At 55.4% G+C, this 14,716-nt stretch overlaps 6 protein-coding genes across 6 annotated transcripts; all 6 read right to left on the minus strand.

The window, feature by feature from the left end:
• Nucleotides 1–3: 3 nt before the first annotated feature.
• Nucleotides 4–1,471, minus strand: M421DRAFT_70024 (uncharacterized protein; the record flags this gene model as incomplete). The annotated part of the gene is made up of 3 exons (XM_033596668.1): nucleotides 4–832; nucleotides 880–1,164; nucleotides 1,212–1,471. The coding sequence occupies 3 exons, from the start codon at nucleotides 1,469–1,471 to the stop codon at nucleotides 4–6; spliced, it is 1,374 nt and encodes a 457-aa protein (XP_033445675.1).
• A 724-nt stretch (nucleotides 1,472–2,195) lies between these two features.
• M421DRAFT_423744 (uncharacterized protein) lies at nucleotides 2,196–3,095 on the minus strand. The gene has a single exon (XM_033593562.1). The coding sequence runs from the start codon at nucleotides 2,990–2,992 to the stop codon at nucleotides 2,294–2,296; it is 699 nt and encodes a 232-aa protein (XP_033445676.1). The 5' UTR covers nucleotides 2,993–3,095; the 3' UTR covers nucleotides 2,196–2,293.
• Nucleotides 3,096–4,780: 1,685 nt separating this feature from the next.
• Nucleotides 4,781–6,571, minus strand: M421DRAFT_241365 (maintenance of ploidy protein MOB2). Its single transcript, XM_033588499.1, has 5 exons — nucleotides 6,437–6,571; nucleotides 6,293–6,367; nucleotides 5,541–5,704; nucleotides 5,398–5,491; nucleotides 4,781–5,350 (listed from the first exon to the last, which is right to left on the minus strand). The coding sequence occupies exons 2-5, from the start codon at nucleotides 6,313–6,315 to the stop codon at nucleotides 4,972–4,974; spliced, it is 660 nt and encodes a 219-aa protein (XP_033445677.1). The 5' UTR covers nucleotides 6,316–6,367; nucleotides 6,437–6,571; the 3' UTR covers nucleotides 4,781–4,971.
• A 223-nt stretch (nucleotides 6,572–6,794) lies between these two features.
• M421DRAFT_69908 (uncharacterized protein) lies at nucleotides 6,795–10,257 on the minus strand (the record flags this gene model as incomplete). The annotated part of the gene is made up of 6 exons (XM_033596655.1): nucleotides 6,795–7,254; nucleotides 7,303–9,632; nucleotides 9,679–9,778; nucleotides 9,829–9,946; nucleotides 9,994–10,016; nucleotides 10,145–10,257. 6 exons carry the CDS (start codon nucleotides 10,255–10,257, stop codon nucleotides 6,795–6,797), a joined length of 3,144 nt encoding a protein of 1,047 aa, XP_033445678.1.
• A 1,154-nt stretch (nucleotides 10,258–11,411) lies between these two features.
• Nucleotides 11,412–12,332, minus strand: M421DRAFT_103150 (dienelactone hydrolase family protein; the record flags this gene model as incomplete). The annotated part of the gene is made up of 4 exons (XM_033586879.1): nucleotides 11,412–11,433; nucleotides 11,479–11,657; nucleotides 11,708–12,171; nucleotides 12,224–12,332. 4 exons carry the CDS (start codon nucleotides 12,330–12,332, stop codon nucleotides 11,412–11,414), a joined length of 774 nt encoding a protein of 257 aa, XP_033445679.1.
• Nucleotides 12,333–12,680: 348 nt separating this feature from the next.
• M421DRAFT_94706 (uncharacterized protein) lies at nucleotides 12,681–14,642 on the minus strand (the record flags this gene model as incomplete). The annotated part of the gene is made up of 2 exons (XM_033598229.1): nucleotides 12,681–14,351; nucleotides 14,418–14,642. The coding sequence occupies 2 exons, from the start codon at nucleotides 14,640–14,642 to the stop codon at nucleotides 12,681–12,683; spliced, it is 1,896 nt and encodes a 631-aa protein (XP_033445680.1).
• Nucleotides 14,643–14,716: the final 74 nt, after the last annotated feature.

Genomic DNA, 14,716 nt, shown 5'->3' on the forward strand with positions numbered 1-14,716 from the left:
CTTCTAAAATCCATCATCATCTGGCCACGAGCCTGGCGTTCTCAGCCAAGGCTCACGCTGCTTGTCCGTCCCTTCCTCCACCGGATCCACGTCCATGGGAGTCCCTGGCGAATCGTCGTCTCGAGTACCAACTGAAGATGATGCACCACTCCGAAACCCCTCCATGCCTTGCATGACGGCACCGAGACTTTCTTCAGCGCCATCGATTTCATCAATTAGTGCGCTGATAGATTCGCTCAGGTCACCTGGAGTTGCAGTGATCGCGGGCAAGGAGGGTGCATTGTCCTGTCCTTCCTCGTCGGCGTCGCCGTCAGGTCGAACGTTGTTCTGCTCTTCCTCATCACTGTCTCCATCCACTTCCCAATCGCTATCGTGAAGGCTGTGCTCGGGGTCAGGGTTTTCATTATCTCCGTCGACGTCACTGTCGTCCAGGCTGCCATCATCACCGCGTCCGTCTTCGTCAAGAGGTGGGAAGGTGATGCCGCGTTCCTCGAAGAGCTGGACTTGCAGATTCATCAGAAATGCCTCACGGTCCTGGTGTGGAAGTGCTGCAAACACGGCGCGAACAGCAGCGTCGACGTGCTGCAGGACAAGGTGATGGTCGTCAGGATCGCCCTCTTCATCGCTCTCGTCCTCATCATCATCTCCGATGGTGTGGAAGCGTGTCTGCTCGGGGCGCGTGAGGCCCTCGCGGTTGAGGCCAGTGGTTCTGTGGTATCCGTCCTGGTTGTAGCCCTCTTCGTCGTAGATCGCAGGACCGTAGTGCGGGCAGCCGTGCATACCTGGCCATGACTCGCCGCAGACGTAGCAAAAGTCGGCACCACACTCGCAGCTATTGTTGGTCAGCACCTGCACAAGAAATGGTTGGATGCGGCATACATGATGTGGTTGCACGCCTCAGCGAGCTCGATTGTAGAGGCGCAGGTCGGGCACTCTTGGAAGCCTCTCTCGGTCGCTGTCTGCCTGAACTTCTTTTCGTCTTCGTTCTGCTCGCAGATGTGTCCTTCGACTCCATCCAGGAGTGCCTTGCAGGTCGTGCAGGTGAATTTACCACAGCCATCGTCCACGCAGATGGCATAGCTGACGTCGGCAATCGGGTCTTTCACATGCGTAGCCGGGCTGAGAAACTTTGAGCAAGGAGGGTTTGCGCAGTAGACACGGTACCTACGACTGTTAGCATGTATGAGAGAAGCTGATCACGGAACTTTTACTTGGCCAGCACAGAGTACTCGCCCTGCTCTTTCATCTGGTACGCCCACTGAACATCGAATGGGACACAGCCGTCGTACAGGTCGAGGAGGAAAATTTGGCCGCAGCACTTGGGTGGATAGAGGCTCTCGTTCTCAGTTGCGCGTTCGAAGAAACTGGTGACATCGTCGGTGCAAACCCAGTGTCGCTGGCATGGAGCTTCGATAAGCGTGTTGCCATCAGCTTCCTCGTTGCCGCCGCAAATAACGCAAGTCTTTGCCATATAGGTGCTGGTATCAGAACAAGTTGCTGTACTCAGGTGGTGTATTGTGACATCCGTTGGTTGGCGCGCATGTATAACTGTTGAATTCATGGGTAGCGGCGGGCGATGAGCAATATTTGTACAGTCAGGGTCGAAAGCCTGACGCAATTCGTGCAAACGGGTTTGGTGTTTTCCCTTGAGTGAAAGGGTCCTGGCAGCGATCCAAGGTTAACGCGGAGGCGGTTCTGTGGACCGCACGATTGCAGTACAGATTTGGACAACACAAGGATCAGGCAAATATGCAAGGCTGCGATGACCAACACAAGGCGTATATTATGGAGATCAATCAGTGATAAGTCGTTGATCAGTATGACGCTCAACAGACTGCCGTATGGCTGTATGCGCGGCGTACAAAAGCGAACTAGATTGACAAAGAAAAAGTAGAGAAAGCAGACTTCAACGATGCAAGAATTTCGAGTAGCTTCTATTCACAGTCGTGATGCCTCATGAGGCTGTCTGTGCACGTAGGCCATGCCTAGTTCGAGAATTGAGGTGGATGACAAGGCAACAGCTCGCGGCAGCCTTGTCCACCAGGCAGGGTGCAGGTCAGTACACGAGGGCAAGCACTTCCGTATCGCCCTTTGAGGAAGGCGCAGGCCATGCGGGTAGGCGGCGGCGCCGAAATCCAAGAAGGAGTGGTAAGCCGTATTTCTGCAAATCTGCCTGCTCACTGAAGCACCACGAGCCAAGACCCAAGATGCACGACGCTCGAGCATTGGATTATGAATTGAATCTGGGTATCATGAAAGTATATCGCACCTCTGCATCATCCCGTAGCACCAATCACGCCGCAACCCGAACTCCAAGCCAAAACCCACCCATCCACATCAGGCCCCAAACCGGCTGCGCAAAAGCCCTCAACACCGCAGGCCCAGGACATGTGCCCGTCAGTCCCCATCCGACCCCGAACGCCGCTGCACCCGCCACAAACCTGACATCTACATCCTTGACCGTCTTTGTCGGCAGCTCAAATGCCGTCTTGAACGCCGGCGGCTCAGCAAAGCCCTTCCGCTGGATCATGATGAGGTTCGGAAGCACGCCGAAGACGATAACGAGCGCGAGCGACGGGTCCCAGGCGTTCAGGACGGGAAAGGAGAGGAATGAAGTGACTTTAGCTGGGTGCGCCATGCCGGAGACTTGCAAGCCGAGGGCGAAGAGAAGGCCGCTGAAAAATTGCGTTGCGGTGCGTCCTGCATCTTGAGATCCAGGTTGGGTCTTGCTGCCGGCAGCGTTCGAGGTCGTTGCGTCGGCGATCAAGTAAGGTATTGTTCGAGCGGCCAGGATTGCACCGCCGGCGAGAAGTGTGAGGGAGAGACCTGTGGCGGCCGATGGATAGACAGGTGTATAGCATGGGATACCGCCAGGGCATGCGTCGGTGTAGAGGCTTGGGTGGACGAGGTGATGTGTGAGTAGTGCGACGGTGAAGAAGATCGCAGTGGCTACTGCTGAACGTCCGCTGAGTCTTGGAAGGCCGCAAAGCATGTGTCCGGATGTGCAGCCGTTTGATGCCTATGGTAGATCAATCTCCTGTGCTTGTTTGGTATCGACAGAACCACATACCTTGGTTCCCCAGCCTATCAAAGCTGCCACGCTGGTGGTGAATAATATAGCGTGCGGTGTAATTGATATCGAAGGATACCGAGTAACCATCTCCGGCACCAAAGATGCGAGCAAAGGATAGCTCGCTGCCATGCCTGTAAAGAGAGCTACCACCTCCACAGTTGGCGCATTCATCAGTCTTCTCAGTAATCCCGAAAAGCCGAAGATGCTGCCATTCTGATAGAGCAGATTGCTGGTCGCTTGATGCAGCAGCAGCGCACCAATCGACGTCTCAACCGGAGTAAACATCCCGACAACCTCTCACGTCGTCAGAACTGTCGATAAGGAAAAAGAGAAGTACACCAACAGGCGACGAGTGACAGATGACAGGTGAAAGAAACATCAACGAGGCAATAGCGCACCAAACATGCCAACAGTACCTAGTGACAGCTTTTCACTGATACCTACTCACATAACTCCGGTCGCTATCTACACCCGTCGCCGAGCTCCCCTCCCAAGGAACGCTGCCGACGATGCTCACGACCCTTTCAAACCCCATCTTCCAATCACAACTCTCACTTCGTCCCTAGTCGGCGAACTGAGCAGACAGATACTTAGCGCGTCCATCACACGCCCCCATTGCGCCTAGTGCGGGTCCCTGGACGTGGATCGCGCGCGGTGGCGGGACTTCGGCGACGCTGCAGAGGCATCGCACGCGACGCAAGGCTTGAAAAACGGTGAACCATACGACGGGCGCTGTAGGGCATTGTGTCGCTGTTGTGCTTCGTTTCAGGAGTGAGGAGCGGGTGACTATGGAGTTGCTCTCGCAGCTCTGCGCACATATTCTTGCAGCTCGGTGGAGTGAGTCATCAACCTCGGCGACGAGAGACGGCGACGTTGGAGCTGCGACGAAGGTTTCGCGTGCGTTGCGTTACGTGGTCCAATTAATCTGGACATTAACGTGGGCGATCGCGAGTCGGTGGACGTTGCTCCGTAGATTATGTGTTGTCCGTAGTCCAAGGTAGCCCACGGTAGTCTAGGGAAGCTGGAATCCGGGTCACAAAGAAAGCACCAAAGATGATGATCGGCGGGGCAGCGTGCTCAAGGGTATCCCCTTCCTTCTAACGACCACACCACATCATCACTCTGGTCCTCTGCAAGGTCGAACCGTCGGTGCGATATATATCGCCTTCCTAATACTTACTGTGTACAAGCTTTGCAATCCTTCGGCCGTGGAGCGTCGGCACGTTCGGTGTGATACACATGTCTTTCCATTGTGAGCTCGCCGACTACGAAATTGCTACGGGATGCAGCGGCCTCTCCAGCATGCAAGCATGAGCATGAGCACTCAATATGCCACTCCACGGTAACGGCGAGCCTGTCCCATGGCTTCTTCAGTCTGACTCGCAGCAAGAACTTTCAAACTAACTTTACATCGCCGACCGCAGGTGTCCGCGGCGTACAATCCAGCAGCACGCCGGCCCACCATCGCACGGCATCTGTACATGTACATGCAAGGAAGCGTTTTCAATCGCCACATCGTTCGATCGGCGTGTATGAGCTCGCCGAACCGGGCGTGTGCAACGGCTGCGGGCTGCCACGCGAGTAGGCGGCCGTTGCACAGGGCTTACTTTTGTCCTTGTCAGAAGAACGAAGACTGACAGATTTGTGTGGGCAAGTAAGCCGCGATGCACATGCATGGTAGAGAACCACACTTCACTAGCACCGGAAGGCGTATCGTAAGCGAAGTAAATGCTATGCGGGTCAATTCGCGTCCGTAATACTCGTACATCGTAAGAAAGTTCTGGATATCCCCATGTACGTGCATGTACCAATTTCCGCAACGCCGTAAGCCTGTCCCATGCTGTGGTTGCTGATCGCATCCAAAAACCGAAATTGTCATCAACATCCACTGCAGCGATTTAGTCACTCCTCAACATACTCTCCACAAGATCACCCAGCGGTCCCCAGAAGTCCTTGCTGCCGTTTGCCAGGCCGTGCTCGTCGATGAACAGCACGTAGTGCTTGAAGCTGGTGTTGAGGTGGGGCTCAAGACCGAGCTCGATGATGACGGGGTAGTGGTGGCAATAGATGTGCGCGTAGACACGGTACAGGCGCTTGAACATGTTGCGAATCAGAGAGGGGAATGTCTTCGGGAACGGCACGCCAATACGGCTGGGGAACATTTGCTCGTTGTCGACGTTGGACTGCACCCACGCCATCAGATGCTCGATGTACTGTGGCGCAGGCATCTTGGTGGGCCGCTTGTAGTTCTCGCTGTCTTGCCAGAGGTACTCGAATCTGTGTACGTCAGAGACTATCTATAGCAAACGTGTCTGTCAACCCACTCGTCAGTCGCCTTCATCTCAGGACAGCTCTGTGGCGAGCAGAATTCGGTGATGGATCCATAGAGCAGGTTGATCTGGTTGTAGAAGTCGACGACTGCCATAGGTGTCAGCTAGGCTCCCAAACTCGTGAGTGTAGTCCTTACTGTTGACAGCTAGCCATTCGTCCTTATCTTCGCCCTCAGGCAGCTTGACAGCTTTCCTCAGACTGCCGCTGCCGAGTGTCGCCTCCGCATACTGCTTCAGCTGCCAGCTGCTTGTGCCTCGATTCGACTTCTGTGGCTTGAACGGTGCACGAGTGCGCGGGTTACTATGAACAGAAGAAAGTAAGTCAGGGCTCGCAAAATCACCATTGTTGCGCGGCAGAGGTGGTAGTGGCCGGGGTACGAGTATCACGTCGTCACGATTCCTCTGAACAACGTTTTGGTGTCCAGAGTCCAGAGCTGATTTGCTTGTCGGTCCTTTCGGAGTGGTTGCGTTGCTGCGTTTGGGTACGAGGCTGTACGAGTGGTCGGCGGGCGGGCGCATGGGACTGTCCTGACGTTCCGGCTGCTTGACGGGCAGTCTGGGCGGTCGCCGGCCTCGCACATCAGGTACACGGTGTTCCGCCAGCGCCTTTGTAAGCGCATTTCCAGACTGCGGCAGCCGCAGTGCCTCCCCCAGCCTCTGCAGCGGGCTCTTGTACGTCTCCTTTGGCAGCGCGAGAGTCGTGAGCATGCCCTTCTCATCGCGTGAGGCTAGATCCTGTATCCATATCCCTCCAGCTATGCCTTGCTCCTGGTAGTCGAGCAGGTCCATCCGGAGGTTCATGCAGCTCTGGCTCTGGACAAATGTGGATATAGGGGAGATGGGCTTGGGCTTTGCGGGGAACGGAATGCTGGACGGGGAAGAGACGAACATTGTGGTTATGAAGCCTGACATGACGGTGGTGCTTGTGTCGTGAGGTATATAGGTCAGCTGTGTCGTGTGCCGTCTGTCATCGCATTCCAGTGGTTAGCTAGGAGACAATGAGGGGGTAGCGAGCAAGAATGCAAGCACTTACGTATGCGATTGATGTAGGCACTGGCTGCGTGCAGAGAGCGACCGTTTCAGAAGGATCAAGAGCAAAGGCAGGGACGAAGAGAAAGGCGTGGTGACTTGAATGTTTGCCGGTCTGGACTGTTTTGGTGTTGTGGACCCTCATCTGATCTCCATCGCGACTGCCGGGCACTCGGGCCAATGACGCAAGCACGTGGGACTCCGACTGCGTCTGCAAGGCTGCACAACGAAAACGAAGAATCGGTATGGAAGGTCGATGAGTTTTGAAATCTATCTAGGGTCTAGGGATATATAAGATGCTGTCCATCGCGCTCTTCCCGCTCCATCAATCAAACAACGCTATGCTGACACTATCAGTACAATCACCTGCTGAAGTATTCGTCCTGCTCGAAGTAGTCCGCACGCTCCTTATGGCCGTTTGACTTGGCCTTGGAGCCTTGTCTGCCTCTCGGACGCTCATCTGCACCATCGACTAAAGTCTCGAACTCGTCTGGCTCATAGTCTTGCATACCAGTCTTGACGCGCTCAAGCTGGCCGCTGACATAGTGGTTGAACCGGTCTTGGATCTCCTGCTTGGCCTTGATTGCGTCCTCGTCAAGGTAGCCGACAGAGTTCTTCCTCCTGACCGGGCTGGTCGGGCCATCCTCGTCCTCGTCATCATCGCCGCCGTAGTCGCTACGGAATCCGATACTACGGGTTGTTGAGGATCTACGGAGCTGAGAAGGCTTCTTTGGCCGAGGTCCGCTGCTAAGAACATCGTCGAAGTAGTGCGCAGCAGCAGCTGTCGGCGTACGTGGTGTCTGTGGAAGTCTGCATGTCATGCTGTACTTTGTCAGTTCCGCACTCACATCGAAAACGGAATCAACTCACCCAGTGTCGTGGATCATCTTTGCAATCAAGCCAGTCCAACCGCACTGATGGCTCGCTCCAAGACCGCGTCCAGAGTCGCCGTCAAAGAACTCGTGGAACCACATGTAGTCCTTCCAGTTCGGGTCATAGTCGAGCATCTGGTTGCCGTCGTTGATGGCCCTTCTACCGTCATCGCCGCGGGCAAACAGATGCTGAAGGCGATGCTGGATCTCTTCTGCAACATGACCAAGATGCATGTAGTCTCCAGAACCCACAGGACACTCGACCTTCAAGTCGTTGCCGTAGTACAAGTGGAAACGCTGACACGACTCAATGAGCAGGAAGTTGACCGCAAGCCAGATCGGTCCACGCCAATTACTGTTGCCACCAAAGAGACCGCTGTCTGAGTCGCCGGGGAGGTAGGCGACTTCGTAGCGCTGACCGTTGACATCCATGGAGTACGGGTGCTTCTTGTGGAATTTTGACAGCGAACGAATACCGTGGTCAGCAAAGAACTCCTCTTCGTCCAGCATGCGCTTCATGATGCGCTTCAGACGATCCTCGCTGACAAGGGACAGCAGCATGCGGTTACCCTGACCACGCTTCTTCATCGAGGCAATGTTGCGCTGAGCAGTCTCCGGGCGATTGTGAATAAACCATTCGACACGCTTCTTGAAGTTTGGTAACCTGTTGATGACCTCCGGCTCCAGAGTCAGAGTAGCGTAAAGAGGAATAAGACCGACCAGGGATCGAACAGGCATCTGGTGGCTCCAGGGACCGCCCCAAGAGATGGCGTCGTAGTAGAATCCGTCCTCTTCGTTCCAAAGCGGCTTGGACTCGCCGCCGGTGCGGTACTGCATCGCATCACTGATCATGATGAAATGCTCAAAGAACTTCGATGCCATGTCTTCGTAGATACGACGACGCTTGGCGAGCTCCAGGCAGATGTTCAGCATGTTCAGGCAGTAGAAGCCCATCCAGCCAGTGCTGTCGGCTTGTTCCAGAACACCACCGGTGGGCAGAGGATCAGATCGGTTGAAAATACCAATGTTGTCGAGGCCCAGGAAACCACCCTCAAAGATGTTCTTTCCGTCGGCGTCCTTGCGATTGACCCACCATGTGAAGTTCAACAACAGCTTCTGGAACACACGCTCGAGACAGTCGAAGTCCTCACGGCCGTACATCTTGCGCTCGATCTTGAAGACTCGGAAGAGGGACCATGCGTGAACTGGAGGGTTGACGTCGCCGAAGTTCCACTCGTACGCTGGTAGTTGACCGTTGGGGTGCATGGACCATTCACGAGTGAATAGATCCAGCTGCTTCTTTGCAAACTCGGGGTCAAGCATTGCAAGCGGAATGCAATGAAAAGCACTGTCCCAAGCAGCAAAGAATGGATATTCCCAAGAGTCTGGCATGGACAAAATGTCGTCCAGATACATGTGCTTCCACTCCTTGTTTCGGATCGCCTTTCGGTCTGGGGGTGGGGGAGGCATATTCGGGTCGCCATTTGCCCACTGGTCCCAGACGAAGTGGTAGTACTGCTTGCACCAGAGCATACCGGAGAATGCTTGACGCTGGATGTTGCGTAAGTCATCAGCCATGGGAAGCGGGCTGATACGGTAGTAGAACTCGTCGGCCTCGGCACGGCGCTGCTCCATAATATCATCGAAGAGTTCTTCGTCGAGGAAGCCTTCGCTTCTTGTTGACAGCCGGAAACGAACAACAGCGCACTCGCCAGGAGGAACACCCTCGTCCTCGTCAAAAGCGTACCAGGCTCCACACTTGGTACCCACGTTGTCGGGGTTGACGGCATCGGTGTTCTCGTTTACGATACGCTCGTGGATACCGTCCTTCACGTACTTGGTCTTGTTCTCAACCTTCCAAAGCTTCTTGTAGTTTGTGTCGTTCTCGGTGAAAAGCAATTCAGGCTGCACATCGTCGCCACTTGTGCCGACACCGGGGGAGGGCGAGAGCTGGAAGAACCGGTCTCCGAGCTTGTAGTGTGTTGTTTGAGCTGTGGTAGGGCCGACCTTCTTGATGGAAGGCTTCTTCTTGATGTCCTCGTGTCCCCAAGCCCAGGTATTCCTGAAGAAGACGTGGGGTATGATGTGGAGTGGCGCGGCGTCGGGACCACGGTTGTATGCGGTGACTCGGAAAAGCAGCTCATCCGGGTTGTCTGCCTCCTTCGCGGTCTCAATGAAGATGTCGAAGTACCGGTCATCGTCGAAGATGCCAGTGTCGGTGATATTGTACTCGTTCTCAAGCCTGTTGCGCTTCGCGTTCTCTTTTACGAGATCTTCGTAGGGGAATTTGCGCTGGGGGAGCTTGTAGAGAAACTTCATGTACGAGTGCTGGGATGGTGTTAGCTGTGCATTATGGTGCAGAAGACCGACATACGGTTGGTGTGTTGTCCAAGTGGAAGTGGGCCTCCTTGAGCGACTCGCCGTGGTTGCCCTGGGGGTTGGAGAGACCGAACAGGCGCTCCTTCAGAAAGTCACTGTTCGTGTCAGTCGAGTTCGAGGACAGCAAGTAGCAGGCTAGACATACTCTTCTCCGTTCCAGAAGGCAAAGGTGATGTTCTGGAGGCCGTGCGAGTCAGAGACACCAGCGATACCGTCCTCACCCCAGCGAAAGGCGCGCGATCGTGCCATGTCGTGCGTGAAGTCTAGGGAAGGTCAGTGAGGGTGCCTGCATCAAGATCGGTGCACGTACGACTCCAGGCGTCTCCATCATGGCTGTAAACACGGGTTAGTATCTCAAAGCACCAGCAGCATAAGGATTGCTTACGAGTAGTCTTCGCGGACTGGGTTATGTTAGCAAAGATCAGATGAAAGTTGGAGGTGAAGTCTGACCTGTAGCCCACTGCCTTTCGGCAACATAGGGCCCCCATCGCTTCCAGTAAGCAGTGCGCTCGCGGTCTTCCTTGAGACGCTTCTCTTCCTCGCAGAGGTACTCCTGATTCTCAATGAGCACCATGGTGAATGTGGCCTGCGTGAGGTGTAAGGACTATCGAGTCAACTGGTAATGAATGAAGGGTGCGGCCCGGCGCGATGGGCGGTGTCAGTGTGGATACGCAGGCAATCGGCAATCGACGATGCAGCCAAACCGTGCAAGGGTAAACTGTAAAAGCAAAGAACAAGAGGTGTGAAGCTATGAAGCTATGAAGCTGTGAAGGTGTAATGCTGTGATGCTGTAATGCTGTAGAGAGAGCGCCCGAGACTCGAGACGGTGTTTGGAGGGAGAGACAAGTCAACAACACGCTGCAAGAGATTTTGGAGACAGCGCCCGCAGTCTGCCTCCTGCCGCACAGCGAACGCATGCAGGAACTCACGAGCGGAGCTTCCGCTATCGTCATTGGCCCGTGCTATGCGGGTCGCAGCTCTCGACCATGCTACAGCAGGGCAAGTGCTCTCATCCGCTGCAGAGGCCCAGGCCTCGGGAAAGAGAGCCTCAACCTGGGACATCACGACTCGTAACGGCTTCTGTTGTATCTGTCCTTCGCCTCTCCACAAATCTCTGCGCTGCTATCTGTTGCCACCTGCCAGGACGATCTGCTGAATTGTTGAGCGCGCTTGTCGCGAAAACAATCATGACGTTCTGGCCGAACGCAGTAGCGGTTCCGAAGGTCCACCCGCGGCAAGCTTGGACAGTGGAGGGCAAGTCTGCCTGGGGTGGGTGTGGAGATTGATGGAGCTGAGACAGCACATGCGTGCACTAGGACGGTGGGGGTGAGAATTCCATTGAGCTTGATCAAACCGCCATTGTTTGCATCGTCGTTGAACAATGCCATGTGATCAATCATCAAATGTACGCCTCCAGCTCAACGTATTCCGCACAAGCGTGTCAGCAATCTTTAATGCTATATTGCTCGCATCACATGTAAAGAATGGCGAAGCGATTGGTCAGGATGGGAGCCAGCGCATGGCACAGGAGTCAGCGTGTCTGGGAAGTGGGTCTTGTCACTGCTGTCAAGAGCTCGGTTGGTGTCGCAGGCTCGAATCCTGGAAAGATCCTGGAGATTTGCGAAGTAGACGCCTAATCACGTGACTTGGAGGAAAGATACGCCTGTGTCGTCATTGTAAATTTTTCATCAATGCCATATTCCATTGAGCAGTCTGGTTTGCAGTGGCTCAGAGCTTCGAGCTTGCACCCCTGAGTGTCTCAGTGGGTGCGTCTCGAGCGTGTTTGACCACTTACAAGTGCTTGTGGAAAAAGTCCAAGACCAGCTTGTAACCACGCTCGTACTCTTTCTTGACCTTGTCTTGCGACAGATCACTGCGCGCAGCCATCCAGCCGTGTACCTGATCGGGGAACCACTCGACGACATTGGGGACCTTGACGCTCTTCTGCCACGCCTCAACATCGTCCTTTGACTCCTACAAGTACCATCAGTCAAGCTCTTCATGTCCAAGGGTAAGCTACTCACATCGCCAGACGGCAGCATAATGTAGGGAATTGTAATGCCGGGCGCATCGTCCTTCGCAACCATAGCCGGGTGGCAGGCAGCCGCAACCTTGAACTTTGTGTTCTCTTGCGAGGAGAGGTTGACAATCTTTCCGCCCCAGCAGAAGCCAAGGATGGCCCACTTCTCGATGCCCTTGCTCTTGCTCAGCTCATCGACGATCTTGGGGATACGCGGTAGTATCTTGGGCGGTGCAGCTGAGTTCTTGAAGAACTCGCCGAGCTTCTGCTCATTCTCCTTGTTATCCGGCGGGTACCAGGAGATGTCTGCTGGCGAACCGTCGAAGAAGTCGGGCATGAACACCTGGTACTGCTGCTCCTTGTCGGTGTAGGCGAGGATGTCAGCGCCCTGGAGTGTCTGTGGGAAAAAGCCGAAGATGTCATAGACGACCAAAATTCCAGTCTTTGTATCCTTGGAACCAGTGGCATCTGTGGAGGATTTTCAGTCTACGCGACAGGTTGGTTTGCGCAGTTGGCCTACAAGTCTTGAGTCCATCAGCTTGGATCCATTCACCCTTCTCCTTGTAGGTGCCGCTGGTAACGGCGGGTGTGTTGCAGCACGCCTGTGACTGGGTGCTCTCTGTCGACATCTTTGCAGCCGGTATCGGTATGTGTGGGGTTGGAGGTGTAGCTACTGGTGAGCTTGTGTGGGCAATAGAGGTCTGGGTAAGCTTCGAAGCTGCTGTTCGAGAAGCTGATCTGGAAAATGACGAACGAGAAGCTGACGTAGCACGAGCAAGTGCACGCATTATAAATGTCGATAGGTATTTGTCAAGATACTCTGATGTCGATGTGGAGCTTGCGTCCGGAGCTACCCCACCCCGCCAATGATGTCAATGCACGCAATCGGCCAACGGGAGTTGCGAGCGGAGAGCATTCCTGAGCAGCGAACACAAATGTGCGGGCGATTGACGAAATGATGCTCTATTTTCCTCTGTCTACGCGTCTAGATTGAGCCTCTCCAACAAGGTGTCTATCTTACCCAGCAGGATCTGGTAGTTTTGGGCGTCCTGCAAGAACTCATCGCTGACAGGCTCGCCGTCTAGCGTTCGAATGGCACCTGCAGCAATCTGCTGCTCAACAGGAACAGCTTGGTCTTGCATCGTGTCATCCAAGGAAAGATTGTCGACCGACCGTCCGAGATCTTTCTCAGCCGCCTTGATGGCAGCTTGCTCGTCCATCATCTCGTCCAGTCCGCTGTCTTCAAAACGAAGTCTGAATCTCTCTGAGAGGTAGTACCGGATGTCGTCGACCAACTCGACTGTATCCGTCTCCTGACGCGCCTTGACTCTGTTGGCAGACTCTTGTACAATCTGCGCGAACTCGGGCTCGTCGATGTAGTGCTCCAATCGGTAGGCGATGTAGCGTGCTGCAAACTCTTCGAGACGCTGCACCTTCGTCTCCCATCCGGCCTGGAGGACCTCGTAGATGTCGATGACGTCATCAGCATCTGTCTCGCCACGAGGATTGTCAGACTCGACGGCTGATTGGCCGGCGCCCAGTGCAGAGATGATGATTGCAGCGCGCTGCTTCAGCTTGTCGATGAAAAGCATGTCTGCCGCGAACAGAACGTCGATGGCTATGTCGAGACCGAAATCTGCGCGCTCGGTGTACATGAAGGTCAGAATGGTCTCGAGCACAGCCGGTGAGCAGTCTACGGTGACGACTTGCAGGTGCGGTGTCTCTTGCGCTTCTTTGAAGTCTGAGCTGAACATGGTCAAGAAGTACTCTGACCGCAACAGCATCGCGCGGTGCGCAGGGTATACAGTGGATTGGCGAGGCTTGCGCTGCCGTGACGGGGATCTCGATTGTCTCGGGCCAATCGGTAGACCATTCAGCGCGCCGTTCGCGGCCTCTGTAGCAGGCGTCGAGGTCGCGGACTGTTCAGGCTCGTCATCGTCGTCGGCGCGAAGCAAAATGTCAGCGAAGATGGAGTTTTCGCGGTCCCACTTGATGCTGTCAACCTTGTCGGTGTCGACGACCCTCTTGTGTTTTACAATGTTGCTCTGGAACCACTCGTCCAGCTGCTGTCTCCCTCTCGACAGCTCGTCTGCCCTGCGCTGCCGTAACCGTCTTCGATCGTCGATCTCGGTGATGTCTTCAAACAGCCTTTCGATTTCCAGCTGCTTGCCAATTTTGTCGATGCCATTGAAGACAACCAGCTCCTGCTCGTCGCTCAGGCCCACGAGTGCGCGCCGAATGGACACTTCCTGGAAGTAGAGGTACTGCAGCGCCATGGCCAGCGACTCTGCAGGTATCTTGTCCGGCAGCTTCCATGATGTTACTGATGGAGTTGCTGCGAGCTTCTTCGCAAAGTACGGGGAGCGTGCGGCGAGCAGGAACTTGTGCAGGTGGAAGGTCTGGTCGAATGCAGTGATTGCAATGTCGGCGGTCTTCGGCGATGGTCGTGTGAGGAGCGAGGTGATGTGCGCCGCGAGCGGCTGCAGAGGGTTCGTCGACTTGGCGTAGTCGTAGGAGAGCAGCAGGTTGCGTATGCGGTCGTTGAGGGCATTGTACAGGCAGCGCTCGCCCTGGAAGGTGTCTCGCTCGCACAGCGCGCCGTTCTCGAGGAGCAGCCGTATGACCTCGTAGTGGCCGCACAGACTGGCCTGCGACAGTCAGCGCGGGCTGCGGGCTGCGGGCTGCGGATGCTGCCAAGGCCGTCTTCAGCTTACAAGGATCAAGGGCGTGTAGTCGTACTGGTCGCGCGCGTTGAGGTTCACGCCCTGGGAGATCATCTCCTGGCACGCCTTCTCGTCGCCCCGCCGGCACGCCTCGCAGAACCGCCTGAAGGCGTCGCTCGGGTCCAGCGGATTCTCCTCCTGGAGCTGGCCGGCGGCGATGGCCTGCGCCTCGGTCGCGAGGGCCGCCTCGAGCTCGTGCTTCTTCTTGACGTCCATGGCGGGGTGGAGTGGCGGCGTCACATGTTCGCGGGGCGGCGTCAGCGCCTCACTGGTGGGTGGCAAGGCGGCGG

Source organism: Didymella exigua, assembly GCF_010094145.1.
Source record: "Didymella exigua CBS 183.55 unplaced genomic scaffold M421scaffold_29, whole genome shotgun sequence".
NCBI classification, from domain to species: domain Eukaryota; kingdom Fungi; phylum Ascomycota; class Dothideomycetes; order Pleosporales; family Didymellaceae; genus Didymella; species Didymella exigua.

Excerpts from the sequence above, each read along its gene's own strand:
- M421DRAFT_241365 (XM_033588499.1), bottom strand. The coding sequence starts at position 6,315 with ATGTCAGGCTTCATAACCACAAT. Across the intron at positions 5,492-5,540 it reads CGAATGGCTAGCTGTCAACA|TCGTCGACTTCTACAACCAG; the intron begins GTAAGGACTACA and ends CACCTATGGCAG. Across the intron at positions 5,351-5,397 it reads GAGATGAAGGCGACTGACGA|ATTCGAGTACCTCTGGCAAG; the intron begins GTGGGTTGACAG and ends TGACGTACACAG.
- M421DRAFT_423744 (XM_033593562.1), bottom strand. The coding sequence starts at position 2,992 with ATGCTTTGCGGCCTTCCAAGACTCAGCGGACGTTCAGCAGTAGCCACT.